The sequence below is a fragment of the Echeneis naucrates genome, chromosome 15 (assembly GCF_900963305.1).
Source record: "Echeneis naucrates chromosome 15, fEcheNa1.1, whole genome shotgun sequence".
NCBI lineage: Eukaryota > Metazoa > Chordata > Actinopteri > Carangiformes > Echeneidae > Echeneis > Echeneis naucrates.
The window spans coordinates 13149464-13169256 of NC_042525.1; the positions used below are offsets into that span (position 1 = coordinate 13149464).

Here is a 19793-nt window from a genome sequence, read left to right on the forward strand (position 1 = left end):
AAGGAAATTCTGTCCTTGCTTTCTCAAGAACAATTAAGATATTGTGATACATTATATGCTGTCCATCTCTGTCTAATTACGACACTGCATGTCTTTAGCAGTGAGTCATGAGATCATCATAATCCAATAACAAACATGATTGCATTTTTGTTCATTTCAATCCGCCTGAATTTATGTAAGCTTTGACACTTGTGAAAATTAAGATCTTTTTTACGCGTGTGTTTTGGGTTTGAGCTGATGAACCAGTTGTTTTTCTTCTTGTTTGTTTTGAACCCACTTCATTGCACTGCATTACAAGTCAAAGTCTAGCAGTAATTCAAAGTGGTTACTCATTTAGCCTTTAACTCTATTAACTCAGCAACTGAACAGGATGTTCACATTACACTCTAATCATTCTGTGTGCATACAATAAGCGTATGTGTATGCATGTGTTATGGAAATTTGATCGAATGCATAGGTTTTTGTTATCAATTCAGACTGCCGGTGGAGCATGAGAACAGTGAGGGGGAAAAACAGCAAATGTAATATTTAAAGATTTTGCCATATCGAACCGTTGCGGAGAGGATTTGAAAGGAGAGGTAGTGAATAGTTTGTGGAAAAGAAAAAGAATAAAGCATAAAAGTTAGAATGCATATAGAACAATAAAATGGATGTCCAAGTGGGGAAACGAGCATGATGCAGTATGACTTAATAGTTGCTGCTCTTATGTAGTCAATAACCTAATGGTTGTGTGGACAATACGTCTGTTCTCAGTCAAGTCTATTTCGCTCAACATTGGCACACACACACACACACACACACGGACAGATTCATGTCTCTCGTTTTCAGTCGATCGGTGTATTTATAAGAGCCTGCTCCATTACTCTTCTCACAATTGGAGCTTTATGAAAATAGAGAGAGACATTTTATTGAGAATAGGAAATTAAAATCAGCTGATGTACACACACACACACACACACACACACACACACACACTAAGTAATGTAGTAGTCTGTGCAAGGTTACTTGAAATGGACACACAATACCAATTATGATTTGTTGGCCATGTTGACTCACAGCGTGCTGCAACATCCAGCATCAAACCTTCACTGGCATACAGATGACATATTTAACTCACTGAGTGGCTCCAAACAGTATTTGAGATTTGTATGGGAAAGAAAAAACACAACAAATGATCACGTCTTTCTCTTTGCCCTTTTATCTTCTGTCTCTGCGATTCATCTCTATCGATACTTGTGTGTGCGCACTTGAGAGCATTCTGTCTGTTACTAATGTGATGTTTTTGATCTGCATTATTTTTTATCATGGTGCAGTCACTGTGGTGCCATTCAGGTGTGTTCTTAATTTGGTATTTTTGGTAGTCCTCGAACTTCTTAATTGTCTTTAGATGTTATTAAATATTGTTTCCAAGCAACAATCATGTTTAAAAAATGTTATCCATTCAATGTCGTTTATTAACATTTATTCACTCTAAAAAAAAAACTGTATGTGCTTTATTAAGACTGTGTACGTGGAGTTGAGGTCTGATTGACAGTGCTTAAACAGACTACCAGCTGTCATCAGGGCTGGATGTTGTAAAATCCTGATAGGTACCATATTAATATGACGCTCACTTTTTTCCAACAAAGCCCCGCCCACCTTAAACCAGAAAGATCGCTCTTGAGAAGAAAAGAAAAGCAGACTGAGATCAATTTTTTTATTTTTTATTTTTTTGCATGTTTTCTTGGTATGAAAACCCCCATCATTCATTATAAGAAGCACATTTTCAGCACTTTCCAGGACCTTAATGATACAACTGATGTATTAAATCAGAAAAGATTCCAAATTTCTTCCGTGTTTTAATATATTATTTGTAAAGCTTTATTCAGAGAATAAATTAAAAGGCCTAATCAATTATTCAATGATTCATATAATCTCCTGCAGATGAAACTGGTATTTCCATACAATAATGTTGCATTTCTGCTAAAGCTGACTGACTGCAATAAAAATGAAGAGGAAAAATGTGGCTCATGCATAAAGACACAGACCACACAGAAAACTTGCTGTTTATTTGATGCATCTCTCTTCTGTTTCTCCCTTTTTCCCTCTGTCCAAAGCAATGACACCTCATCTGCTTTCAGCTCCCCTATCCTTTCCTCTGCTCTCAGTTTCTTATTTCCTACGTCACCGTGGGACCTCAGCACAGCAGGGACAGTGAAAGCCAGACTCAGTAGCTTGAGGTGGGAGGAAAATCCTGACAGGCGAAGGAGATGGAGATAAATGCAGGACGGCACACAGACTGGGAGGAAGAGAGAGGAATTGAGATGGAAACAAACATTAACTTTTAATGGTCTTTATTGGAGCAAAGGGAGGCACAGGGGAGGGAGGAGGGGCAAGGAAGTAGCAGAAAGTGAAGGGAGACTGAGGGAGGAAGGCTGGGCCAAGTGATGAAGGAGGGAAGTAGATAGCCGGAGAGAGAGAGAGAAGAGGAGGGGCATAGCGAGAAAGGGAGGGGGAGGAAGGGAGACTGAGAGGTGGTCTGTCGGTAAGAGGCAAGGATCAACTCACACTGCTGATAGTCTTCCCTGGGTCAAATCATGGAGCAGGATGGTGAGTTTCCTTCTAATATAATATGCTTTTATTGAGCTGTGCGTGTGTTGTCCACTGTCTCAGTGGCTCTCTGTTTGCGATAATTTGTCAGAGGGCATGTCAGTCACACAGAGGGAAGCTTTCCACCACTTCTCCTATCTCATGCTTTCCATATATGTAGCTTTGGATGTCACCTGTTTGGCCAGTCACTGCTTCACATGGAAAGTAGATGCACATGCTTGTAGTCCTTTGCAGCCAATCTCAGCAGATTTTTAGACCCAACCTGCTTATGGTCAATGTAATTTGTGGTGAGATTTGTAAAGACCTCTCATCGAAACAGGCGGTCATGCTACATTAAAATGACTCAGTCTTTGGCTGTTTTGCAACATGAGCATCTGACCATTGTTGTCAGTGTGCACTTGGCTGACTGTCACTGTAGCTGTCTGACAAATGCAGAATTGGAGCAGGTTTTTCTGCTAAGTGGCCTGGTTTAATGTTTCAAAATAAATATATCAGTGACAACAACACACGGTCATGCATAATGTACAGGAACACTACTTTAAAGGCTCTGCGCTGTGTGCAATATTAATAAGATGCTAATGCTGCATGTAGAACACTTAATAACATTAAGGTTGGCCATATCTCCACTTAACCAGGCTTCTGGTGGACAGTTGGGACCAGCTTTGCTGATGACACTTTTATTAAAAGATTATTTGGCAATGCTTATGAATCAATGGTTATTATGTGCTTAATTTTTAAAGCAATTACTGGTTCTGCCAACAGTCTCTGAGTTCTCTGTGTGGCTAATACAAAGCCACACCCACTGTAACTTTAATGGGACAATTTATGCAGGGGGAAGGGGGGGGAGGGACATATGAACACCAGTGATTCCAGGTAGAGTTACCTAATAGCAGTCTGGGGTGTATTGAACCTAATAGCAATCATATGTTGCATTGGATGATGTGACACTCTGAGAAGAGGCAGGCAGGAAGGCTATATCGGGCCCATGTTATCTAATATAGTTTAATTACTGTTTGCAGAGGTTGTCATATCATATAATATTTAATGGACAAAAGGCCACTGTTGCCTCTGTTGCCATGTGCTAAGGAAGAGGCTGAAATTCGGAGCAGCAGTAATGTTTAGACTGCAGTTGTTTGTTTTACTCCATTATTCGTCTCAGGTGAGATGTACAGCAAGCAATTCACTTTGGCCTAATAATGTGCATGTTGATCTGCAGCGACGGAGCTATTGGCCACCTCCTGAGTTAGAATAAACAAATTTCTGTTGTTGTAAATTTGTAAAACAGGATTTTGCATTGCAAAGCAGCGCGTACACATTCATACGCGCATGTTAGGTGATGCCCATGAGGCTACACTGAGCATGAATGTATGTCATAACAGCCTTCTGTGTATATTCACTGCTCACTGTTGATGTGTCATATCTTGTGTCATTGTGCGCTTGCAGGGATTGTGCTTTATGCATATGCCAATGAAAACAGTCCCAGCGCAGTTTAAGAAAGTACAGTTCAGTTGAAGTTCCCCCGTTTTGATTGCACATCCACCTCTGTATTTTGGGCAAGTGAAGTTGCCTTCTTCTAGGAAAACTGTAATTTTTACACTGCCAGTTAATGAAGTGATAAATCAGTTAGGATTAGTCTTCGTTAGATAAGCCTGCTTGTCCCGTTCTTACACATTCGTGCTTTCATGTGAGGCTCACTCTACAACAAACATCCAGTTTGGCAGAGGCTTCGCAGGGTTAGGTTGATGATGATGAAATGATTCACTGAATGGCTTGATTGTTAGAAATGGTTATCGAGAAAATGTCACAATATTTTATTGAGCAAGTGAAACTTACTTTTTGTTCACATCATAATTGCCACTTTGAAAAAAGCCCTCACAGCGTCAGTTAAAAGGCAACTTGATGTTGGCCAAAGCAACACTCATCCACCAAGGGCACTGTAGAGTAACACAAACCATTCTGACTCTCCATAAGAGTATCATTATCCTGACAAACAGCCACAAGTCACTACTGAGCAAACATGATGATTATGCTTAGGAAGTTGTTTTTCCAACTGACAGCAGCTCTGTCAACATCTGCACAGATGTGGCCTTATATAGTTTGAATGTGAAGGTGTAGAAATAAATGCTGGCTACTGTTTGTTTTACTCACCATGCAGTCTTCTCCTCTAAAGCACAGTCATGGTTTTGTCTTTTTTTTTTTTTTTATGTCTGAATTTTCTTATTTGTTTAAAATTTTCCTGCCACGGCAGCCGTTATTGTGGTTATTGTTAAAGAGAATATTGTCTCTACTCCAGGATTCTCCGTCCCTGTCTCTTTTCTCTCTGTCTCTCTTGAGCACTTTCTCTCAAGCTCTCAGGCTGCCTGTCTGGCAGGATGTCAACTATTGATTTATACAGGCAGCATTTTAGCAATGATGGCAGCTTATGGGTTGTGCCAAACAGAATACAACAAACAGGAGATCAGGTTTCAGATGAGTTGACTCGTAGATGGTAAGAGGAAGAGCAATGACAGTAACGGTGACTGTATCAATACAATATGAAACTGCACAGTTTGTATGATGAGATGATTATCCCTTTCAATGAAAAGTATGAGGCTATAAGAAAGAGAAGTAGTAAATAGGAACTCCTTTCTTTTGTTATGGAAAATGATTAAACATTGGCAGGCTGAACTGTATACAGGCTCTCTGTCTCCGTTTTGAATTGAAATTGAATTTGTTCAATATTAAGTAATAATTTCATGTTATTTTCAGCAGCTAAGATCGCAAGTATTGCAAATTATTCTCAAAGAAAATTCACGCCCACACGGGCGAGTGTTAAATGCCAGTCACTCAATTATATTTTGTAGCTTCCCTCTAAAAATACAAAGAAAGTCAGACCTTTTGAGAGCAAAGATAATGTGTGATGAAATAAATAAATAAAAACTTCGGTACAAAAGTCTTTTTTTCTGTAACATTAAATATTCATGAAGTCAATATTTAGGTTTTGTAAAAAGGAATTGTCACTCTGCTTCATCAGGGCTGTGTGGGTTGTTGCCTGGTCAGATTTGATTGGCAGGAACCAAACAACACACAAACACACAAAGCAGTACTTGCCTTCCTGAAAAATGGTTACATGAAACAAACTGAATCCGTATTTTTGCCATCATTTTCTTTAGGGTTGTATAGCAGTTTGCCTTTCCTTTTTTTTAAATCTCATTAAATTGTTGCCCTCTTCTCAAGCAGTTTGATGTCAGTGGTGCATTTGTACCTTTTTGTTGTTGTTGTTGTTGTTGTTTTCCTGGAACATTACATTACAAAGCATGACAATTGTAAAAAAAAAAAAAAAAAAAAAAAACAGATGGAGAATGACTTTTCACGAGCTTTGCTATTCTCAGAGATCCCTGCTCAAGAGGCCTTGCACGTATACTGACAGCAAGGTCAGTGTATTTAAGGTCTCTAACAATCTTAACAATAACATTCATAGTACTTTAAAATGTGTCAGTCATGGCTTTGAGTCCCCAGGTTGTGAGGTGCACTTGTGTAAGACAGCCTGTTTCTTGCTGAGTCACACTTAACTGTTATGACAGTTTGGGGTCTGAGTCATGACCCTGATACAGACATATCCTGCTCCTGAGTGTTGAAATGGTTAGCTGCTCCACAACTTACATTTAAAGCAACAGGTTTCATGTCTCCCACTTTAACCAGTTCGCATCATGAATTCATGTGAGGGGGATGTGCAACTGCTCTAAAAAGTAGCACTTAAACAATTATTACCCCTTGTTCCGCTGAGGCTACTACTTAATATTTGATGACTCTTTCCTTTTCTTCTGACCTTCTTCTCCTGCTCCTCTCCTCTCTTCCTCTTTGATTTTTCTGGTGAAAAGAAAGGTCAAGCAGCTCAGGTGATCAAAGTTATTTCGTGTCAGTTTAAACAAAAACTGCTTCCTAAGAACTGTTACTTTGACCTACACTTTGCCCTCACCGTATCCACTGAAGTGTCCAGTTGACCTCAAGGATATTCCAAAAGACGATGGTTTATCGTTGCACAGATGAACAGAAAATGGTCAGATTGAGTTAGATCAATATGGAGCAACAGGAATTGACAGAGGTGAATGAAGTAGTGGCTAAAAGTTTCAGAAATTAGTTTAAAAATGAGATTAAAAATTAAATTTTTGTGGGTCTGCCTGCTTCACACATTCACATTTTGTCATATTTTAAATCCAAGGAATACTGAGCATATGGAAAGTAAAAGGTGGAGTTGTGTTATATTGCCATGGGTTGAGGGTCTGTGTTTCTGCATTCATAATACTGGAGTGGATCAGTAAAGACGTGGCATATCATTACAATAACTACAGGAGTCATTTTTGATTTATGTAGACAGCTATGTGAGCTGTAAAGTTCAGGGAAAAATGATGTAAGATATGGTGAAATGCATCAAATCTAAATAACACAACATAATATATGTAAAATATGAGGATAAATAGAATTACACCAGCTGACCTCCTGTAAAACCGTGAATTGATGGCGTAAAAGTGGACAGTTATCTAAACATCACCATCTATCAGCTCTAAATGAAAGACTAATGAAGACTGGGTTTTTGACTGATTAACTCAGCAACAACAGTAGTGGGTTCGCACACCTGTTTAATTTAGATCTCTCTCTGTACTATTACAACAGTATTTTCTGCTGCTGTTATTCTTGAATACATGTTAAGCCTCCAAAATGGCATTATTGATTGCAATTGACTTGGATGTCTTCATTAAGAGGGGGTGACTCAAATATGGTCACTTAAGGCTGTGTAAAACCTGCAGGAGCCACATACTAAGTTTTTTTTTTTTTTGTTTGTTTGTTTGTTTGTTTCTTTCTTTCTTTGTTTTTTATAAATTGGCACGTTCTTCCTGTGTGAACACGCCAAACTCTTGTGTCCACAGGTCACTATTTTTGCTTGAGCAGCAACCCTTATCAAGGATATGCTGTCTTCATCTGACTTTATACATGATAAGATTGTTTGTGGCTTCTCATGCTTACACTCTCATAATAATAATGAAGAGGAGTTTGATAATGACAAATAATCTTTCTTGTAGGTGCAAAGAATAGTAATGGTTGAGAAGTTAACACAAGGTGGCACTCTTGGCTTTGAATGTCTCTCAGTCGCTTTCTCCATCTGTGTTTATGTGTGTGTGTGTCTGTGTGTTTATGTGTGTGTGTCTGTGAGAGCGTTTTATCTGTCATCGCTGTCAACAGTGTCAGTTGAGACCATGCAGAACCCAGCCTGACAGAAAACGTGCACACACCAGACTACACGACATTGCACTCCAGCTGACTCCCATGTTGAGAGTTACTCTGTATCGGGTGTGTTGGGCTTGGTTGGCCACAGTCAGCAGTGGGCATTGACCTGAGCTCATGTGTATAATATATTAAAACAGATATTATTTATGTGTCCTATTAACAAAGCATTAAATATCCATAATGACTGACTGGCTGATTTTGTCCCCTTCAGACCCAGAAACCCGCAGACCCTAAGCCAAACATATTGTATCACAGTGAGAACAGATATGAGTTTCCTCTTTCATCATATTTATAATTCATAATTGATTGATGATTGAAAATTTGCAGACCAAATACTTAATTAGGAAAATAACCTGCAGATAAACCAAGAATGAGAAAATTCATTAAGTACTAATTGACTATTGTTTGAGCACCGATCCTACCAAACCTCTTATCGTTATCCAACTGTCCATTCTTATCTCTCCCTGCTTCAAAGGGTCAACAGTCAGGTCTATTTGTGGATCTCTGTGATATCAAGACTTGAGCAAGGCTATATCACAGACTGCTCCCCATGTCCATCGTCTGCTCACCCAGGCGTATTTTTACTCTTTGAAAACTGTTAAGAATGAATGTATGGAAGAAGCACTCAGCAGCTTTCTGTAAGTAAAAGTCTTGATCACAAGTCAAAGTAGGCAAGCGCGCTTTCAAATGCAGGCCCCTCCTAAAAGTCCCCGGATAATTTTGAGAGGTCATGATATGACTAACCAGAGTGGAAAAAGGGAGGAAAAAAAGAATTGTTTGGACACAAACATGTTTTCAACAATTTGACCTCTTTGGACCTCAGATGTTTATTTAAATAAAACAATTGCAGAAGTTAAGCTGAGAAATGATTCATAGATATCTGAAACATGACAGAGGGCCCCCCCGGACATTTCACTTTTAAGCAGGCACTGGTTCAACCTTAACGTGTTCTATTATTATGAGCTGTTTGCATGTTTTAATCATGAAATAAGAATCTTGAAAGTATTTACAAAAAATGCTGCGAGAGATACTTCTTATAGTTGAGTAAAGCACAAATGCCTGAAAATTGTGCTTCAGGACAGCACCTGAGAAATTGTGCTCAGTTACTTTCACCCACTAAGAATGTGGAAATAATCTCATACAGTACAGGCAGGGTGGTATATCATTTCATTCATGACAAAATGGTTAGAACCACACTAAATTTGTTTATTTGGGCTAATCTGTCATGAAGTGGCGTTTTTGTTTCCTTTTCTTTCAAGTTGAACACAGAAAATGCACGTTTGTGTTGTTCAATCAACAAGGCGGAGTCAACAGTTGTTTCACTATAAGCTGCTAATAGTGCAACATTGTAAATTAACACTTACTTTAATAGTAACCCCCCCAAAATAAATAAATAAATAAAAATAAAAACAAAAAAACTGACAACTTAGCAGATATTCTAATTTCAAAAGCTGTGAAACATTTCTGTTTCGGTCGATCAGCCGATCATCCTCTCAGCATTAAGACGCCCGATCTGCTCCATCTTCCTATTTTGAAGCCTCCCGCCCTGGCAGCGGAGCCCCTCGCCCTTTGACCCCAGGAGCGACGCTCCGACCGGCGGAGACATTGTTGGACAGCCCGCCCCGCGGAGGGGGAGGGAGAGCTGGGAGGGGACGTTGCGACGTAGTAGAGTAGCGACCCAGTCAGTCAGTCAGTCAGTCAGTCAGTGAACCAAGTTTCCAGCGACTCAGCCATCACAGTGTGGAACTTTTTTTTTTTTTTTTTTTTTTTGAGGGGGGGGGGGTCTGAAATGAACACACTCGGTCGGCGGGATCGGGATTTATGCGGCCGTAGGAGGCCGTGATCGCGGGTTCGGGGTTGAGGGGTGGGGGGCCCGGTCCGGCCCGGCTCTCCGGAGAAGCTGAATATGGGTCAGACTGCTCTGTCTGCCGTGTCCCAAACCTCGAGCGGTGAGTGTGTGTGTGTGTGTGTGTGTGTGTGTACAGTCTGCAGCCTCCCTTCCTCTGGTCTCCTTCACACACATTCCGCTATCTGCAGTCAGGAAGTCTGCTCATTTTCACTTTGCTTCTCGCAGAAAAGCTGGCAGACTGATCCGCAGATGAACACAAACGCAGCCGCGATGGTTGGTGTCAGTGAAGTTGCTGAATGTGATGTGTGCTGAAGTGAATTTAAACTCTCTTGCATCACAGAGCGGTCTCTGTTTCTCAAGATTGCTGGCAGTGTGACACCATAACAGTGTGAAGGGAGAGGATGTGTTGTATAAGCACACATTTGTTTAGAGCGCTGCATTGTTGCTTCTGGGTAATGAAGTTCACCGTTTGGTAGGAGTTCATCTGCTAAGCAGCCAGTTTGACATGAGTCCAGCTGAACCAGAGGAGAGCTTTCCACTAATGAGTGTTTTTTTTTTCTCTCTCTCTCTCGGAGGAGAGCAGAGGATCATTTTAAGCTCCTGTAGCTCAGTCCACTGTAAGCGGATTCACATTTATTTCACAGTCAGGAAACTATGAAAACACGAGACGACGTCACGTCATGAGTCAACAGTTGGGCCCACTCATCTCTGTCAAGGCTGCACCGGAAACTTCATCAGTCAGAGTTCTGGTTGGATGGCAGCAGAGATTCGTGTTTGGATTGTGCGGGCTAAAAGGAAGGATGCTGTATTCATACATGTAATTAATGCCTCATGGTTAAATGTGCTGATTATTTGATTGACTCACTGAACTTGGTGTCACTGTAACTGTAAATTAACCACCACAGTTCAAGCCAAACAACAAGTCATTAAATCAGAGGAAAACTGTGATTGTTTGTGATTTTAAGATCAGAATCAGATTGTTTTCCAGTTTTGCTTGAAAAAATGACTGCAGCGAATGGATTATGAAAATAGTTTATTGATAATTCCATTAACCAATCAATAGTTTCAGGTCTACGTGAGTTTAATCTTTTTTTTTCTTTCTTTATCTTTCTATCCTTTGTACACACGGCTCCAAAAAATAAACAACTCCAATAAACTCTTAATTCTCACTGCTGAATCAAGGGGTTGCTTCACACCTGCAGTACAAAGCAAATTGCCACCTGGTGCAACCAGACACCAGCAATTCAATATGCACCACATGACCATGAGGCATTTCTTCAGCTGTTTTAGCTTAGGCTGGAGTAAAGAATGAAACAGTTCAACGTGTCTTAGTAAGGTTTCAGGCTCTAGGGGTCTAATGCAGGGATGAACATAACCAAAATATATCCACTCATTTGCTGTATTGATGATGTTGGTGGAGAGTTTGTTTTTTTTTTGGGGGGGTTTTTTTGTAGCATGTTCGTTCCAACCTGTCAAAAAATGTGTTGAGGTAGACGGACACCTGCTGACTGTGGAGGCCACGGCATACAATTGGCACTATCGTCACACCCATCGAATCATCAATCTGCCAATTCCTGCTTAGATTCTTACTCTTGTCTACTTCTCCTGCAAGAGGACATGACAACATGTAAATCTGAATGAATCCATCTTTATTGAAATAGTTTCTGTATGGCTGTGATGTATTCGAGACCCTTGGATAATTTGGTTTCATTGAAAAGCGAATTTTTGGAGAAAGACATTTTTATACCAGAAAGCTATCACTGGATTGGTGGCGCTGAAACTTCACAGTCTGAAGGAAGAACGGTGAGACGGGAGTTCGCTAAGGCCTCGTATGGAAGGATCTGAGTGTGATGTGTTTCTCCATTTACACCCAAAGCAGCTAAATGTTTTCAACAGCATATTCTTATGTCAGTAGAAATGTGCATAAAATACTGACTGGTGTTTCCCTGAATTTGGTGACAGAGTTAAGTTTTGTCTCACGTCTGATGGATTTAGTTAGACATTGTCATTGAAGTATGTAGTATGTGAAGGTGTGCACAATCAACAACAATACGAGTCGTGTGCTTTGTTGCAACTTGTCACAAGGACTGCTTCTAATGCTTATTTTCATCATTGGATAGTTTTAGTTTTTGTTTTTTTTTTTAAGCAAAACATTTAATCGTTTTGTCTACATGCTGTCAGAAAATAGCAAAACTGAACCATTATTATCTCTTGATGCCGACAGCGAGGTCAAATCAATCAAAATCAATTAATCACTTGTCTGAAGAACAGCTGCAAAATCTTAAAATGAAATTGCTTGCTCCTAAACTGATTGATGTATGGATGAATGATGAACTGTTTCACTAACAGACAGAGAGACGTTCACTGATGCTGAGGCCGGGGCCATGATAGTAAAATAAACGTGGCTGGATTTTTGGACTGCCGTTGGTCGAATGTGAAGATGCCACCATGCCCCCTTGGAGGTCATGATGGACAGACATCTCTGTTTTCTGATCTCTTACAGATCAAACTATAGCTGAAGAAAATCAGTTGCATGAGTGGCTACACAGGATGGTACAAAATACAACAGACCCTAGTCAGGGGATTAGTGTGGGAACCACATAATATACCTCCAAACTGGGAAATCAATATATAGCCTGTGGCCTGTCTGTGAAGGATAGCTGTAACATTTCACATTTGTTCAAATTTCTTATGGGAAAGCTTTAAGGCTGGGCGGCAGAGGAAGAGAGGAAGGGCGCCGGATTAAAACAAAACTGGGTACTTTTTATGATGCTGTCAGCAATTCAAGTAAAACCTAAACGGTTTAGTGAAGCACTTAAGCCAACATGCTTCGGAACTTCAGACTATGATAATGATGCTTATAGTCTACACAGCTGCATTATGGTTTATATAATAATGTAGTTCAAATGCTGCTTCTCCTGCATTAAGAGCAGGAGGAGAAATGATCCTCTCAAGATTTTACTGAAACACCTTCTCATACCATTGACATCTTGTGATCCCAAATTAGTTTTTAGCGTATGTTAAAATACTGAAATCTGTGGTTTCCTTTTTGGTTTCTTTTTGGTCTGTTACACTTGACTTATTCCAAACTGCTAGGTCCTGTGAGTATCATGAGTTTGGTGGTACAGTACTTCTCTGTCCTACACCGCAGAATGATTTGGAAGAATTGACCCAAGTGTTGAAACTCAAGTTAATGCCCAGTGCCACCTCTCCCTCTGCTCTCGTCCAACACCTCCTGCTGCCCCTTTTTCTTTGTCTTTCCTTCCCCCTTTTCTTTCCTTCTCTTTCCACTGTGTTTTTTTTTCTCCCCATCTCAGTTTCCACCTCTCCTTCTGTTTTTCTTCTCCTCTCTTCTCTTTTGTCACTTTTTGCCCCTTCTCTCTCCCCCTCCATCCCCTCTTCCTCTGTTTGCTACGTCTGGTTCTTCCCTCTGCGGTGACACAGCGAAGGAAGGAAGCCTATCCCTTTCCCCCTCCTCCTCAACACATGTTCCTGCTATAACAGAAAAAAAAATGCTAGCTTTGTCACAGCACATTGCCACTTAAATTCTGTGAAGTTGTGCCAAGTAATGTTTACCGTTTCATACGAATAAGAACATGCAGAACACAGCCTCCAGGCTGAACAACGGTTAAACCAGCTCAACGTACAGTGAGTTCAGGATGACTTAAACATCATTGGCTTGTTGAGGCACAATAATTACAGCTCACTGAGTAAAAGTATTATTAGTTCATTCAGATGTCAGTTGTCGTAAGTTGTGTTTCTTATTAGTCCACCCACATTCACAGCTGCTTTGTTACCAGATCCTGTTATACCCCTCTAGCATGACGTTACAAGTCATCTGTTGTGAAATAAAACGCCTTGGTATGAAATGAGTAGAGTCAGCACTTGGTGAAAATACCCAGGCTTTTTCTTGAATGTAACAGGACTACTGTCAAAAAAAAAAAAAAAAAAAAACAACTGCAGAAGTTTGCAGTGTCTGTGTAAAATGAATGGATTTTAGTGTGACTTCCCAACACTTACATACCTGCAACTATAACACAAAAAATGCAATGTGTGTGACACAGGAATGTCACTTTACTAATATATCCATTTCCTGTATTGCTGTGTGACATACTTCTTTTTGTCTTGAAGTGCCTATTTATTGTGGGTACTTTCAGAAAGGGAAGTGTGTTTAGAGAACTATGTCCCCTCCAAAGTTTCTAACAAGCCTTCTTTTGCTCTTCTTCACTCGTTCATTTTCCTTTCTCTTCCCTATACCTATTTGTTCCCACTCAAGGTTTAATAGTTGGACTAATGGTGATGATAATCGCTGGAGCTGATTTTCCCATCATTAGCAGCACAAAGCAGCTGCTGAAATGCAACTATTGTTGTGATTTGATATCAACACAGGAACAGGAAATGGATGGGTGTGTGTGTGCATGTGCACACACATGCACAAATTGTGTGTGCGGATGTGTGTGTGTGTGTGTGTGTGTGTGTATATATATGTACGTGTGTATGTGTATATATGTGTATATATATATGTGTGTGTGTGTGTGTGTGTGTGTGTATATATGTGTATATATATGTATATATATATATATACACACATCACAGTTGCTTTTCATGATTGGAACCCCATTTTATAGTTCAGACTATCTTCACATCATGCGTTTCAACTCTTCTAAAGGCCACTAAATGTTTAAAAGCCCTGAAAGCTTGGCTTTTCTCTGTAATGGGACATGACTAAAATAAGCAACAATCACAAGATAATCATCAGATTATCAGCACTTGATTGGTGCATGGGCATGTGACATCACCTCCTTCTAACACAGCTAGAACTTTTAACTTTTGCAGAAAAATATCATTATTAGCAATAAGAAGCTGATTGAGGAACATTTGTTTAAATGGCCATTAACCTCATCTTTATATATCGTATAACAGTTTCCGTCGTCGTCAGTAAGGGCCAGTCAGAGACAGTTTACTATCATCAATTACATTTCCATCAGTCAGACATAGTGAGCACCAGATGGCTATCGACATTCAGAAATCTATTGGCATCAGCAATAATGAAATCCAACCAATACACTGGCAGCTGACTGTTTTCAGTTGAGCTAAGGATTTTCCATAGAGTCCGACTGATGCAGGATTTTTAAGACCGATACTATTTAAGGTGTGCCAACAAATTGGTGGTGTTCTTGTGTGTAATGGGGCCGGACTCCTGGCTCATGGAGGGTTTGTAGAGGTTGTATATCACTCTGGTAACATGCTCCCATTGTTTAGTTCAACACATGCCATCAGTCAAAATATCAAACAAAAAAATCTAAATAATACTTACTTTTTATCATTACTCTTGTGAATCCATCTATCTGATAAACAGGGCTCTCCTCCATAGGCAAAGAATAATAGTTTTTTATGGTATAGTAGTTGTTATATTCCACCTAATCTGTCACAATGGCAGTCAAAGTGGAATATTCACAACTATTTTATCCTTTTTACCAGCACACTTTTGACAAGCAAGCTCTAACAAAGCGTTTTTTTAACCACCATTTGGGACCGTCTAAAACATGCCGCTCAAAGGCTCATGTATGCTCCATTTAGTGCATAAATAAATATCTGTTTCAAATGACTGTCACTGCCCACATACTTCCATGCGTCTTTTATGTTGACATGGATGTTCAGCGGTACATCCACTTCAGAGCAGCTCCTTTGCTACAGTCCAACTGACGTTTGAGTTCTTACTAAATCCCTTAGTCTCAAAAACGATGCACGGATGAAATGAACACAGAGCACAGATGGAAAGCATCTTCCGCACCCATATTTAATGTTAAGCATAAATGAGTCTTGAGAGTATGGACTAAACTGATATGTAGACTGAACGCCGCTGAATGCATCTGCATGGCTGCAGCAAGCGCTTGCAACTTTGGGAGTTCATGCTACACATTTTGAAAGGGCAGCTAGATATCTTTTTTGGCTACCAAGCCACTTCAGATACATTTTCATTTTCTGCAGCCCTAATTACAAATCATATGATTCATGGAAATTTGGAAGTTTTGACCCATGCTGGGGCTGCATGCACTCTGGAGACCTGAGCGATTCAGCAGGGTTAGAAGCTGTAAAAACAGAAACCCTCCTCAGCCTGAATCTGAGGAATCACACACCACCTTTCTTTCCTTTGTCAAATTCCAGTATGCTTCGCACACACAAACACCATCCGCAATCTCCAGTTTTCCAGAAAGTTCACAGCACTTGTAATCTTTCAGCAGGAAAAGGTGGAGCTTTGGAAAGACAGGGATCCAGCCAACACACATGAGCGCACTGACAATACCATGCAAAGGCAGAGTTAGAAATATTCTGATATTGATGCTGAAGGCTGAGTTGTAGAGTGCGATCGATATATGTCAGCAATATGGTTTGTGCTTCAGCTGATGTTTTTTGCATGTGTGTCTTCCAGTTGATGGACTGGAGAAATCATCACTGGCCAGCTGTGACATGGTGGTGGACAGCACCACCAATACCCAAAATTCCTCTGCATCACGGCAGCAGAGAGGCAAGCTGTCATCACTAGGAAAGCTTTTCAAACCCTGGAAGTGGAGGAAGAAGAAGAGCAGCGACAAGTTCCAGGATCTTTCCAAAGGTAAGTTATCTCGTGTAGGTTGTATTTTACTGAGGTTGCATGAACAACATGAGAGGCTTTTGAATTGATCTCCAGAATTGAGCATCTGTGCAGTATCATGGCCTATATTTTTAGATTGGTGCTGAGCATTTTGTGTGTGAACAGGAGCACTGTGGCTCCCAGAAAAGCTTTAAAAGGAAAAGAGTGAATCGTTTGCTCCCTGTGATTCATTCCTGAAGCGCTGGCTAGGAAATGAAAGAACAGAAGCAAATACAAAAGCAGAGACTATTTCTTCATGGTTGCCATGTGTATCTGAGCCTAACCCAATTATGTAGCTGCACATATGTTTCATACCTCTGTGGCTTGGTAGTTGGCTTCAAACTACTGTCCAGTTTGAAGTGGAAAATCTTCAAGAGGGGAAAAAAAAGCAAAAGTTATTAATCCGGAGATCAACTCTTACTTTGTAGCCGTTGTGTTTATGTAATAGTTCACAGATCCGTCGTGGGTTAGGGTCAAGTTCCTCTTTTTAGGAGTCACATTTATGGAGGTCAAGAGCAGCCAGAGAGCATCATCCCTGGTAGTGGGAGAGATTCTGTCTTATCCCCTTAATGTTTCCTCCATTCTCCTCGCTCAAAGGCATGAAGTGCATTACTATAACTGCCCTTTTGCACTTCTCTTGAGTCAATAAGTCCTCGCGTGTGCTGATGCAGTGTAAAATGTTGACAATTACCCTGCCTAATGCAGACTGTGGATGGTGACTTAACTGTATACAGACCAATTTGTGAATGTGAATGTTGATTTGTAAATGCTTATCTAATCAAACATTGACTTTCATTAAATTTAACATTGCTTAAACGATCTTTTCTGTCAGTCTAGCAAATTTTGAAAATGGTAAAAATGTGCATTGTTATCCCTCAGAGCCAAAGTAGTGTCTTCTCTCATTTTTCATTCAACCTTATGTTCAAATAACAAAGGTTTTCATTTTTATCAAATGTGATGTATTTTGTTTGGGTTGGTTCACAGATTAAAATCTTGACTACTATCTTGTCACCTATAATTATGTAGTGGACTGTGTAATGCAAAGCTACAGCACAGTGACAGACTTGACTTAGTTCCTCATCTGACTTGAAACATGATGCTGTTGTGCAGGATGGGGATTGCCATTATGCTTTTGCAAGAGGAGCAACATAGTGTAACCGTTTCACAACCTCAGTGCCACAAAAATATAGATAAAGGAAGACCGCATAGACTTTCACAAGCTAATCATACATCAACCTTGACACCGCTCATTTTCCAGTTTTAGAGAGGAAAATCTCCACCAGACAAACACGAGAGGAGCTCATCAGAAAAGGAGTTCTCATCCCTGATCAAGGTTTGTTTGACTGTTCAATCACGTGTGTTCATTAATATATTTAATGATGCAAAATTGCAAAATTTCAGATATGAAATTGGTTGTGGGTGGGGTGGGGGGAAAAAGGGAAAATGATGTAGATAAATTGATTTGTTTTTTCAACTAGATATATATTTTTCTTCTCGATTCAATTTATTGTACACTTAAACTTACAATGAATACCATACACAGTGGAATGTAATGCATTTTGTGAACAGATACTGCTTTATAGAAAATCAGAGGTCGCAGTAACTGTTTCATTTTTTTTCTTTTTTTTCTTTTTGAGCTAGATGAACCAATCAACAGTGAAAATCTCAACGGCCATGCCACATCCAGTGTGACATCAGAAGAGGTCAAAGTTGACATTGAGTCTCCAGAAACACTGTTGGAAGAACAGGCCATTGCTCCTGTCCACCCTGAGGAGACAACAGGTAACTGTCTGACATGTCATGAACCCAACATTCAGATAATGCACGGATTATACTGCATGTTAACCATCACAGAGGTACTGATACTGGCACAGTGTTTGCGGACAAAAGAAAGTGTCATGCAGATGTGAAAAAGGAGCGCACAGGAAAATAAAATGGCGAGAGAGACTCTTTCTCCTCATGCTAGACAATGAATCAGTTTGGTCAGGTAGATATACTCCAATCCATCTTCTTCTGAGTTTTTTGGTTCTAGTTCAAACATTTTCAATAAATAGAGATTTTCTCATTTACAGAAGTGACACACTGTGCACTTACCAGGAATCTCAGTCCTCAATAACCTAGAGGCTGGTAAATGTTGGACTGATCAATATGGCTGCATTCTCCCAAACATGTCATGTTACACAGGAATGTGGGACTTTTACAGCCCGTAGCGATTCTATTTTTATAGGGTAGAACTAAATGTTGCAGCTTTTTTTAGACATTGGTAGCTTTGAAGCCCTTTCCTCCCAGTGTGGAATGCATTTGTATCGGCAGAAGTTTTCTTCTCCTCACATTTAATCCCCTCTGGGATCTCTGTCCGGGCCTGATGTGTTCAAATGGATCTTCTCATTATATCAGCCAACGGCAGGCGCTCGCATTCTGAACACAGCCACGTCTCCATCCTAATGCCTACCTCTGCCCCAAGAGAGAAGCCACTGTTCTTCCTTCTGATGCTGCTTAAGTGATGCACTGTTTTCATCTCAACCCTGTTAGCATTGAAGTAGTAGCCCATTTGTTTGTTGATCTATCGACAATCAGAAAGGAAATGGTACCAAACACACATACAGTAACAGAACATATAGCATCATACTGGAAGTCTGAAAGGTCGAGGGATTCATATTAGCTGTTAATACTACAAAAAAGACATCCAAGTCTCCCTATTTAACTTCTTTAGTAGATAATTCAATTTCAATCTTTATCTTTTGTGTTAATGTTATGCGTTTTCTTTCCTTCTTTGCTTCTCTGCATGTCCATTGCTGAGATGTCAGTCTTGATTTCAGTTGCCATTTTAACTTCTAAACACTATACTCTTTCTTCCCGCTTGCTCTGCTCTCCTCAGAGAGGTATGACACTAAGCCCAACCCTCGGGCTAACCAGGTGCGACCTCGAGACATTCAGTCTAAAAAGCAGCAATCTGCCACTCTGCCCAATACTTCCAAAAGTGTGGGTGGCACCGCAGCCACCAGCAAGCACAGAGAGGGGTCGTTGGGGACTAAAAAGACAACTAAATCCACAGGCAAGGCTATCACGTCCACTCAGGCTAAAGCTAACCTACGGAGCACTAACACCACTAGTCGTGGGACTGGTAAGTTCAGCGAGTTGGGTTTGCCTGTCCAACTGCATGTCTGCCCATCTCCCTGCATGGAAAACGTCCCTTTGAAGAGAAAGAATACTCACTATAATCCATTCAGCACCTGTAAAACATGGATTCATACGCATTCTGTCAAGTGTCTGACAACTGTGAATGGACAACAAAAAAAAAAAAAAGAGTTATTCCCAGTCTGTCTGACTGGAGAGCACCCTTTCCTCAAGAGGAATTTCCAGTCCAGTGAGTAACTGTAGGAGTGTTGCAGTTATGATCTCTGTGTGACAAGTAGCAGTCTATTTTCTGAGAAAACAGAAGTGAAGATTTAGAGT

At 40.3% G+C, this 19793-nt stretch overlaps 1 protein-coding gene across 3 annotated transcripts in view; it reads left to right on the top strand.

The window, feature by feature from the left end:
* The window catches only part of phactr2 (phosphatase and actin regulator 2), a 32007-nt gene that overhangs the window by 3820 nt on the left and 8394 nt on the right, over window positions 1–19793 (top strand). Inside the window, exons 1-4 of one of the 3 annotated variants that reach the window (XM_029521724.1) lie at window positions 2532–2589; window positions 16137–16319; window positions 17596–17670; window positions 17979–18119. In XM_029521724.1, the coding sequence (XP_029377584.1) occupies window positions 2577–2589; window positions 16137–16319; window positions 17596–17670; window positions 17979–18119 (412 nt within the window). In that variant the 5' untranslated portion in view covers window positions 2532–2576. Of the gene's footprint in view, window positions 1–2531; window positions 2590–9671; window positions 9804–16136; window positions 16320–17595; window positions 17671–17978; window positions 18120–19793 lie in introns of those variants that run through there. The other 2 variants (XM_029521723.1, XM_029521722.1) reach the window with 2 other exon arrangements.